The following is a 10,427-nucleotide window of genomic DNA, read 5'->3' as shown; positions in this document are numbered from 1 at the left end:
GTGTGTGTGTGTGTGTGTGTGTGTGTGTGTGTGTGTGTGTGTGTGTGTGTGTGTGTGTGTGTGTGTGTGTGTGTGTGTGTGTGTGTGTGACCACTGCCCCCTGCTGGATGGAGCACATCAGAACAGCATGTGTACTTAGGTGCATGTGTGTGTGTCTACATGCATGCATCTCAGTGCACACTGCAGCCAGTCCTGCTGGCTCGGATATGGCAGAAAGTGTGTACAAGTGTGTGCACGCATGTATGTGTGAAACACTTGGAAGGGTGTAAGACAGAGACAGAGAGGCTACTGCCTCCTGCTGGCTGGAGCATGTCAGACCAGCGTGTGGATGGAGGGGAGACCAGACATCGCTGCTCCCCTCTGTCTACAGCACCGGTTCTCAACCTTTTTTGTACCAGGACCCATTTGTAAACATCGGTGGCCAGTCCCAGTCCAGTGCCCCTCACTCCCAACCCACTGACCACTGCCCCCAGGCCCCAGCCTCCCAACGTGTAGAGCAGGGGGTGGGTGTGTGGTGTGGGGTGGGGTGGGAGACGTGGGGGGACCCCAAGCAGCCCCTTGCAGTCTGGAACTCTTGACGGCCTGCAAGGGAAAAGGCACAGTTTCCCATGTTTTTCTCCGTTAAAGGATAATTCATTTTTAGTTTGTTGATCAATTTTTCAAGTTTGTTCGTGACCCTTTCATATATTCTTGCAACCCATTTTTGGGTTGCAATGCACAGGTTGAGAAATGCCGGTCTACGGCCCATCAGAGCAGTGTGCATGTGTGTCTGTGTGTGTATGTATGTGTGTATATACATTTGCTTATCTATGTGCATGCTGCTGCCCCCTGCTGGTTGGGATACAGCAGAATGTGTGTGCAGATACGTGTGTGTGTGTGTGTGTGTGTGTGTGTGTAATGCCTGGGGGAGGGTGTGGGGGGGGTTGTTGGTTGTAGCCATGTTATTGTAAAGACATAGGCAGACAACGTTCTTTGGGTAACTGTAATATCTTTTATTAGACCAACTAAATAGTTGGAAAAATTGTTCTTTGCAAGCTTCCAGGCACAAAACCCCTTTGTCAGGCATAGGGAAGCTTGCAAAAAACAATTTTCCCAACTATTTAGTTGGTCAAATAAAAGATATCACATCTACCCAAAGAACGTTGCCTGCTTGGGTTCTTTGTGCGTATATATATGTGTACATGCATGCATCTACATGCACACTGTGGCCCCCTGCTAGCTGAGATATGGCAGAACATGTGTGCACATGGGTACATGTGTGGGTGTGTGAGAAAGAGAGACTGTACACCCTACTGGCTGGGATATGGCAGAATATGTGTGCATGTATGTGTGTGCATGTGCTTTGGACACCTGGGGGGTGTGTGTGTGTGTGTGTGTGTGTGTGTGTGTGTGTGTGTGTGTGTGTGGGAGAGAGAGAGAGAGAGAGAGAGAGAGAGAGAGAGAGAGAGACTGCTGCCCTCTGCTGGCTGCAGCACATCAGAGCAGTGCATGTAGGTGTGTGCATATGTGCACTGCCCCCTCCTTGCTGGACCATGTCAGGGCAGAGCTGTCCTGGCCCTAAGCTTCCCGCAACATCTCCCCAGTGCTACCCAGCAGGTCCAAGCTATGGGGGAGGGGGAGTCTGGGGGTCACTCACTGTCTTGACGGGTCCTGATTGGGGTGGCTCTGGGACCTGCGGGGGGGAAGAGAGGGTCAGAGCAGCCTCATGGGGGGGCACATGTGTGTGAGCACCCGTGTGCATGGATGAACACACCCTGCTGCCCCCCACCTACTGGCACACTCAGTGGCACATGTGGGGACACCCCTCAGGACACACTCAGAAACACCCCTCCCCCTGCTGACCAGTGTGTGTTCCAGCTGCTCCAGGGTGCACACATGTACATACACATGTGCACACACACATGTACATAGGCACATATATACACACGTACACACACATATACACACACTGCTCTGGCAGGCTCCAGCCAGCAAGGGGCAGCAGTGTTGCACACATGTATGCATGCACGCACACGCACGCTGCCCCGGGCCAGTGGGTTCCAGCCATAGGGGAGGGTCTGGGGAGGGCTGGGGATAACTCACCATCTCGGGGGGGCCTGGTTGGGGTGGCTGTGGGGCCTGTAGGGAGAAGAGAGGGTCAGAGCAGCTGCATGGGGTGGGTGGGAGCTGGTGCACATGTGCGTGCACCATGGCCTGGGGAGGGGCAGACTGCATTTGCATTCACATGTGTCTGCACATGGCACCACCCCCTGGCATGTGCACACGCATATGTGCACCTACCCCACTGCCTCCTGCTGGCTCACAGCAGGCTCTTCCAGGCCCCCATGACCTGGTGCCTGTGCACACATGTATGCACATGCCTCGGCCCTCAGCTAGCCAGATGCACATACATGCTGGGCACGTGTACCTGCTGGCAGGTGCATGGACATGCACTAGCCTGGCAGTGCCAGAACTGCTGTGTGCCATGTCCTCCCCCTAGGCCCAGCAGGGGGGGAAGGTGGGGAGGAGGTCACTCACCGTCATGGGGAGGCTGGGCTGGAGCTGGAGCTGGAGCTAGAGTTGGAGCTGAGGCTGGGGCTGGGGCTGGGGCCAGGGCAGCTGCTGGGGGGAGAAACAGTCAGAGGGTCACAGGGGAGGAAGCAGGTGTTGGCTGCCTCATCCCTCACCTCCCCACCGCCATGCCGCCTGTCCCCTCCTTTCCAGCCAGCCATGAAATCACCATGATCTATGACCCACAACCCCACCATGACATCACCCTGTCCCCAATGCCACCCCAACCATGACATTATCCCATCCCCCATGACACCCCAGCTGTGACATCATCATGCTCCGCCATCCCCACCATGTCATTACCTTGTCCCCTCATGGCCTCCTGCCATGACATCACTCTGTCCCCATGGCCCCCCACCATAGCATCACCATGCCCACCTACCCCCTTTACCATGACATCACCCTGCTTCCAATGCCACCCAGCCATGACATCACTGTACCCTGTGGTACCTGCTGCCCTTTGTCCCTTGCGTCGGGGGACTCCTGCCTTGCCCTTGGGCCCGGGGGGTTTTGGGGGCGGGCGCCGAGTCCCCTCCTCCATGCCCGCGTTCTCATAGTCATCATCGTCATTGCTGGGCACAGGGGGAAGTTCTGGGGGGAGAGCGCAACTTGGAGACCCCCTTGATCCTCCTGGGGGGTCTGTCCTCAGAGACCCCATCACCCCCCTCCTTCAGGCACCCCTTTCCAACCCACTCCAACTGCCAGATCACAACTGCCCATGACCAAGTGGACCCCAGAGAAGAGGGGAGCTGCAGGAGGGTCATGTAAGATCCCAGGGATACCCCCCAGCTCTCTCCTGGGACACCAGAAGCAGGGGAAGACCTCAGCTTTGAACACAAAGTGGGGCCCTGAAGTGTACAGGATGCGGTTGGCTCTGGGGTGGGGCATCAGGAACTACGTAAAAGAGGGCCCCTTGCCCAGTACTGAGATGCAGCTGGCTCTGGGGTGGGGGAAGAGACAGGTATAACAGGGATTCAGCTGACTCTGGGGTGAGGCAGCAGGGCCGGGGTATAACATGGACCTGTTGCGCGGTGTTAGGATGTGGATGCTCACTTTGAGGGAAAGTGCATCCTGCTTCCACTACAGCACAGCAGCTTGGAGTAAAAATGGAAGCATCTGATTTTCAGCAGGGAAAGGTGTGAGCTGGAGTTTGGTGAGGACACCTGGGTTCATGCCCTGTCTGTTGCGGGGAGGTGCCTTTCACAGCCTCAAGGGGACAACCCCCACAGTGCCCCCAAGTGCCGCTGTGGGGCATCAAGCCAGTCCTGCCAACCCCATGGGAGGTTTCCCATCCCAGAACTGACCAGGCCCAACCCTGCTTGGCTAGTAAGCTCTGCTGGCTCCCCTTGCCATTCCACACCACACCCTTCTTCCTGTGTCCCAGCCACCTGCCCCACACCCCTGCCCCTACCTTTGTGTGGCCCCTTCCGGCCCATGAGCCGTGACTTGCCCATCCAGTTCCCATATAGGCTCTCATGCGCCATGATGGGCTCAGTCAGGCACAGGGAACCTGCTCAGCCCTGCTGCCTCCTGACTGCCTGTTGGTGAAGGGAGTACTAATCCCCCCTTCCTTTCCCCAATGCTGTCATGGCTCCCCCCTGCCCTCCCCCAGCCTAGAGCAGAAGTGAAACCCGGATGTCAGTGTCATCAGAAACCCCATGAATGCAGTTACCTCTGGGGTGGGGCACAGGTGCTCAGTGGAATCACTGTTACCCCTCCAAGGACCCAGACTGCTGTCCATGACCTCATTGGGGGGGGCGCTCAGGCCTGAGTGACAGGAGAGGTTATGGGGGGCTGCTCATTGCATCCAGGCCCCACCTAGATGGTCCCTGGGGTCCAGCCTGGGTGCAGGGTAGCTCCTTGCTGGCCCCAGTCCAGACCCAAGTCCCCAGGGGTTCAGGGAAGGTTTTGTTCTTGGCTCCACCCCAGGCTTAAAATAGCCCCCAGCAGCTGCAGCAGGGGAGGAAACGTTTGCAGCAACTCATGCGTATCAAACACGGGCCCTCACATCACTGTGTCCCAGGGGACAGGGGGTGGCAGAACAAGGCTCACCAGGCTTGTCACACCCCACTCTGCAGGGCTGCAAGGCACGGCTGTGGGGGGACAGGGACAGGCCTTGGGGCAGTAGCAGGGGGGCACCAGGGGGCTGCAATCACTTGGGGGAGCAGGCCACAAAATGGGGAGGATTGGGATTCCCCCATGCATAAGAGCAGCAGCTGCTTCTGGCCATGATGCAAGGAGCCTGAACCAAAGCTCCCCTGGGATGTCCTGGAGGCTGAGGCATTTTCCCAGGCAGCCTGGGCAGAGGCCTCGAGGCTCCAGGGAGCTAACATGAGGGCTGGCAGATCCAGCCCAGGCCTGGTGGGGGACCTGGATTCTTCCCCCACTTGCCTCCCAGTGGGGTGATGGCTGTGCTGTAGCTACAGGGTTTGGCACCCGGGCCAAAGCTGGCAGCAGCAGCCTGCCCTCACCCCGCACACAGGTCGCGGGGCACACGCGCCCCCATGCTTTCCCGGGAGTGCATGCAGCGGCGGGAGCCACCCGCGCCCCGCAAATGAGCCACTTGCAGCTGCATCCTGCGCCTGCCTAGGCTGGGCAGCGCCTGTTGCCACTCCTTCCCTTCAGCGCCCAAGACGGTCACCCTGCTCACCCCCCTCTTCCTACAGCACTGGATTATGGGGGGGGGTCCCCCCAAGGGCTAGGGTCCCCGCGCGCAGAAAGGCCTCGCCCAGGGCTGGCTGCAACTCCCAGGCGTCACCCCGCCCCCACACTACACGTGAGAACCCGGAAGTCCTCCCACCCCCCTAGGCTCCGCCCTTCATTTCTATGGTCCGGGAAGGAAGGAGCGCAGGCCCCATCCCGCATACGCACTCTAGAAGAGAACCCGGAAGCCCTCCCGCCCTTCTAGACTTCACACCCGCTCATCTCTATGGCGCAACACCTCCCTTCCGCTTCCGGTCTGGATCTGCAGCGGAAGTGCGGCCGTGGGAAGCGTTTCCGGGACAACGGGCGCCCACGGTGACCCAGGCGGCGGCGGCGATGGGGGCGCACCTGGTGCGGCGCTACCTGGGCGACGCGGAGGTAGAGCCCGACCCTCTGCGCATGCCCACCTTCGACCCGCTCTACGGCCTGCCCGAGCGCCGCGAGCGCGGTGAGACCCCGCGCGCCCCCTGCCCCTTGCCCTCTGAGCCCCGGGGAGTGGGGCCGGTGCGGTCCCGGGGGCGCCCGGCCGCAGCGTCACCCCCCGCCCCGCTCCACAGTGATGGTGGCGACGCAGGAGCAGATGGACGCGGCGCGGCTGCCGCTGGAGCAGCGCGACTACTGCGCGCACCACCTGCTGCGGCTCATGAAGTGCAGGCGCGACTACTTCCCCAACCCGCTCGCCTGCCGGGCCGAGCGCCACGACTGGGACTACTGCGAGCACCTCGAGTAGGTGCCCGGGCCCCTTCTCCCCTCCCCGGTGATTTCTGGGGCTGGAAGCGGTCCCAGGCGGGGGCATCTGGTAAAGATGGGGTTGGCGGGAGGGAAGACATCTCTGAGGAGGGGAGCTGCGAGCTCTGCCCCGTGGGGATGGGCGGTGGAGGCGGCTCGCCGGGGCTGAGTGGGTTGCAGGGTGCCCTGGGCTGTATTGTTGGGGGGGTGGGGCTGTGAGCTGCTGCCCACCTGTCTCGATGCCCCCTAAGCAGAGTGGGGGTGGAGAAGTGGGAGGGGGGCTCTCCCATGGAGAGGGCCTCTGGGCCTGCAGGAGGAGCCCAGGTCCTCATCAACCTGTTCTTGAGGAAGCCTCTCATGTTGATGGTGAAAGCCTGTCTGGCAGCAGCTGTGAAGGTGTTAATGCCCATCCCCCTGCTGCCATTATACCTGCCCCCATTGCCAGTGGGGCATCCAGCACCCAGATGTGCTCCCCCCAGCAGGCACCTGGCTGCTCCCCTCCCCTTGCCTGGTTGGGGTGGGCTGAAGGGGGTGGGTATCAGGTCTCCCTTGACTGTGGTCTTCCCCCAGCTACGTGATGCGCATGAAGGAGTTTGAGCGTGAGCGCCGCCTGCTGGCCCGGAGGAAGCGGCTCCAGAAGAAGGCAGAAAAGGAGGCCATGGCTGCATAGGCCCCCCACAATGTCTATTGTATTTAATGGAATAAACATCTGCTTCCCTGCCTTGGTTCCCGATGCCTGTGGGGTGGGTGGATGTTGCTGCTGCTGGGGTGAGTCCTCCACTGTCAGGGATAGGACACCTGGGGGGTGATTCTGTACTGGGCTGAGGCTGCCCCTGCTTTCCCTGCCCTCTTTCCTGTGCGGGGCTCCCTCACTGTTTCTTCCCTCCCCAACAAGGACCAGCTGCCCCCCTTCTGTGCTGGGTGGGGCTGAGCCAGTGGTAGAGTCCCCCTCCCACCTCATGCCAGGGCTGGTGGTGCCAGACCCCGCCTAAGAGAGCCCATAAGTGCCTGACCTGCCTGCCTTCCCCCCCACCCCCCATGCAGTCACAGTAGAAACACAGACAGGGCACCAGAGTCATTGGCTCATTTATTCCCCTGGGTCTGGCCAGTGGCCCCCCTGCCCCTGCTCCCACTTACAGGTGGCTGCAGCTAAGACTGACCAGGGGCACAGGCCAGATGTATGGAGGGGGATACATGGGACACACTGACCTCAGCACTGCCTGGGCCCAGGGTCAGAGACAAGGCCAGAGCCGACAACACAGGGCAGGAACTTCCCCTTCTCCAAGGCTGACATCACACTGTGGCTGCTGCCTTGTGGGGGGGGGGGCAGCATTAGCCCATCTGCTCCCCAACCCCAGCAGTCACCCCTGGGGGGAAAGGCAGGCCCCAGCAAGGAAGGGAAGCACTGCTGTACTTAAGATGAATGGGGCTGCCTGAGACTCTTCTCTCCCTCACAAGCTCCCCACTTGGTGTAGTGGTGCCCTTGGGACTCTCTGCTTTATCTGCAAGCCCCTCACCAGCCCCAGAAGGCACTGGGGAAGGGCTGAGCTAGTTCTGGGGCTCCCCCAGCACAAGGTGGGTAGGGGTCTCCCAGGGGCTTTCCAGTGTGGAGGATGCCAGGCAGCCAGCAGGGGCACTGCACACCCCAGGGGTGACAACTCCCCCCAGCCTGGCTGGAGCTGAGGGATCTGGGATCCAGGTCCAGGGCAGGTGCCTCCCATCAGTCCCAGGGTGTTTACCCGCCCCCAGCATAGGACAGGAGGGGCAGGGGCTCTGGTCTGGAGAAGATGGGGGACAGCTGCAGGGACCTAGGTGGAGGCAGGGGGGCGTTGGCAGCAGCTCAGAGCAGGAAGGGGACGATGGGCGAGCGCAGGGCAGGGTAGTCGCGGAACTCCTTCAGATAGCTGCGATGCTTCCCCTTGGCCCAGATTGTCATCTGCACAAAGCCCACCAGCGAGAACAGTGCCACTGCGGTGGTGGGGGAGATGTCAGGGGTGTGGCAGCATCCCCCTTCCCCACCGTGGGGGGGGGGGTTCTGGCCCTGGTTTTCTCCACCCAGCCCTGGATACAGCAGGTGAAGCATACTACAGCCCCAGGATGCTGCAGGCCCCTCACATCCTGTCTACCTCAGTTTCTCCTTGTGAGGTGCTAGGAGCTACATGCAGCGGGGAGGGAGGTAGGAAGGACAGCCCCTGGCCAGTGGTGTTAGCTGACAATTGCTTCTCCCCCACCCCCACACACACACTGGGGAAAGCATGCCTCAGTTTTATCTTGTGAGATGCTTGGAGCCCCATTGGAGAAGGGGACCTGGCCCTGGTGGCCACCCACAGCATGCTGGGTGAGTCACTGCAGCGCCAGAGCCCTGCCCTCTCCCCACATACCCCAGCTCACCTGGGAGACACTGTGTCATGATGGTGAAGCCAATCCAGGAGCCGACCTGGGGATGCAGGGCCTGTGAGAGGGCAGCCACACCAGGAGGGGTCCTCCTGCCCCCACTCCCAACCCTGGGGTGCCCCTCACTCACAACCCACAGCCCCCTGCCTCCCCAAGGAGCCCTGCATCCCTCTGACAGAGCAGGGAACCTGACTTCTCCCTGCAGCTCTCCCCCCACTCCCACTTACTGTTGCTGGTTGGCAGTGGGGGTGGATCTCACCTCATAGGTGTAATTGGGGCAGGACACAAGCAGGAAGAGCCAGGTGAAGGGGTTCTTGGTTGGGTATGGGATCTTCCGTGTCTTGGAGCCTGGTGGGGGGCAGAGCATAGCTGGGTCACAATGCCAGCCTCAATCCCTCTCCTGTCCACATCCCCACACCCCCATCTCAGCCCTCTCGTCCTGACCTGGGTGTGGGGAGGCATTTGCTCCCAGCCGGCTCCACTCCCTGGGACCTCAGGCCCAGAGGAACTTTCTGGGGAGGTAGCTTAGCCAGGCTAGGACCCCCTGGGCTTGCTCTTGGGTTTGCCCCCCAGGGCTTGGAGGTAGGGCGGTTCTTTGTGGGCTCCTATGCAAGGGCGGGGGGAGGCAGTGGCACTGGCCAGGAAGGGCTGGATGGGGTTGCACCTGGGCTTGGCTCCCTCAACTCCCAGGGGGATGAGGCCTCAGACCACAGGCCCCCTCCCCCCGCAATACAGCCCCAGACCTGGTAGGATCTCTTCCCCTTCCCCCAACGAAGCCCTGGCTTGAGCACACAAGCATGCATATACACACGTGTACATGCATACACACTCACCAGCTGGCCGCAGGTTACGCAGGGCAATATGGATGGAGAAGTTCCCCAACTGGCAGAACTGTGGCAGGAAGCAGACCAGGGATCAGGTGGGAGGGGCAGCCCCCCAAACCACCTGGTCGTCCCCCCCCCCCAATCAAGGCTCCTAGCAGACTAGGGGGGCAGTGCCATTCCAGCCCCTGGCAGCTGAGTCCAGCCACTCCCAATCACAGCCCTGTGCCACCTCCCCCTGCCCCCAGGTCTGACCCTCCACCCTGGCACTCTCCCCCTGCAGCCCCCTCAAGGGGTACTCTCAACCTCCCCCCAAACCCCCAACCCTTATCTCTACTCCACCCCCAGTTCTTACCAGGAAGATGATGAGTGCCAGTTTCACCTGATCCTCTCCATAGGCTACAGGGGGGAGGCAGAGATCAAAGGTTAGAGAGGTCAGCCAGGCAGAGGACATGCTGTCCAGGCCTGGGTACATGGAGTGGCACCTCTGCGCCCAAGCAACTTGGGGGCAACAAGGCAATGGCCCCTCTCCCTACCCAAATTCTCCCCCACCCCTGGGGAGCATGAGGGGGCTATGGGAGCCCAACAAGGTGCAGCCAGGGGCAGGGGGGACCCTGGAAGGATGCCCCAGCCCCCTATGTGGTTAAGGACCTTCCCCAGGCCTGAACCAGGCATGAGCTAAGCTCAACTGGGGGGCAAGGACCTGGGATGGCTCTGGCATGGGGAATCCCCTTGGCTACAGCACCTCCAGGCCCCCACGGCTCTCTTGTGGGGCTGGGAGCCTTGTGTAGTGCATTATGGGATACCACAGCCTGAGGTGGGGTACTCACCAGGCGGGGTGTAGAGAGGGTGGTTGATGTAATAGGCCATCCAGGCAGCAAAGCCCCAGTAGTAAGTGCAGTTCTAGAGGCAGACAGATGAGGTGCTGGGTGAGGGCAGTGCCAGCCATGGGGAACCCAGGGGTCTGAGAGCGCCCCCCACCTAACCTTTGCCCCCACCCGCTTCTCACCTTGAAGATATTGCGCAGGGGCATGGTGCCATGGGAGAAGCGGTGCACAAACAGTGTCTCCAGCAGGCGCTTCACATAGTGGAACGAGTGGCAGATGCAGGCCAGGCTGGGGGGGAAGGGGAGGGGCGGGGCATTAGGAAATCATGGGTGGGGCAGGACAGACCAGCCTAAGGCCCCTGGTGCCCCACGCCCCGGGGAGGGACTGCCTGGGGTCCCCCTGG

At 60.9% G+C, this 10,427-nt stretch overlaps 3 protein-coding genes across 3 annotated transcripts in view; 1 reads left to right on the top strand and 2 right to left on the bottom strand.

The window, feature by feature from the left end:
- Positions 1-5,374, bottom strand: part of CLEC17A (C-type lectin domain containing 17A) — an 11,118-nt gene extending 5,744 nt beyond the window's left edge. Inside the window, exons 1-7 of the mRNA XM_025192754.1 lie at positions 5,201-5,374; positions 4,223-4,317; positions 3,962-4,088; positions 3,001-3,141; positions 2,518-2,577; positions 2,083-2,118; positions 1,637-1,672 (exon numbers count right to left, since the gene is read on the bottom strand). Of these exons, the coding sequence (XP_025048539.1) occupies positions 1,637-1,672; positions 2,083-2,118; positions 2,518-2,577; positions 3,001-3,141; positions 3,962-4,034 (346 nt within the window). The 5' untranslated portion in view covers positions 4,035-4,088; positions 4,223-4,317; positions 5,201-5,374. The remainder of the gene's footprint in view (positions 1-1,636; positions 1,673-2,082; positions 2,119-2,517; positions 2,578-3,000; positions 3,142-3,961; positions 4,089-4,222; positions 4,318-5,200) is intronic.
- Positions 5,375-5,481: 107 nt separating this feature from the next.
- On the top strand, positions 5,482-6,710 carry NDUFB7 (NADH:ubiquinone oxidoreductase subunit B7). Its single transcript, XM_006036479.3, has 3 exons — positions 5,482-5,701; positions 5,811-5,979; positions 6,553-6,710. Exons 1-3 carry the CDS (start codon positions 5,590-5,592, stop codon positions 6,650-6,652), a joined length of 381 nt encoding a protein of 126 aa, XP_006036541.1. The 5' UTR covers positions 5,482-5,589; the 3' UTR covers positions 6,653-6,710.
- A 341-nt stretch (positions 6,711-7,051) lies between these two features.
- Positions 7,052-10,427, bottom strand: part of TECR (trans-2,3-enoyl-CoA reductase) — a 7,853-nt gene continuing 4,477 nt past the window's right edge. The window contains exons 6-12 of the mRNA XM_025192755.1: positions 10,207-10,312; positions 10,028-10,100; positions 9,553-9,596; positions 9,210-9,267; positions 8,636-8,724; positions 8,374-8,419; positions 7,052-7,950 (exon numbers count right to left, since the gene is read on the bottom strand). Coding sequence (XP_025048540.1) covers positions 7,823-7,950; positions 8,374-8,419; positions 8,636-8,724; positions 9,210-9,267; positions 9,553-9,596; positions 10,028-10,100; positions 10,207-10,312 — 544 coding nt within the window. The 3' untranslated portion in view covers positions 7,052-7,822. The remainder of the gene's footprint in view (positions 7,951-8,373; positions 8,420-8,635; positions 8,725-9,209; positions 9,268-9,552; positions 9,597-10,027; positions 10,101-10,206; positions 10,313-10,427) is intronic.

This window comes from Alligator sinensis, unplaced genomic scaffold, assembly GCF_000455745.1.
Source record: "Alligator sinensis unplaced genomic scaffold, ASM45574v1 scaffold1892_1, whole genome shotgun sequence".
Taxonomy (NCBI): Eukaryota; Metazoa; Chordata; order Crocodylia; family Alligatoridae; genus Alligator; species Alligator sinensis.
Note: the sequence above shows the minus strand (reverse complement) of the source record. Positions and strands in the feature narration are given on the sequence as shown.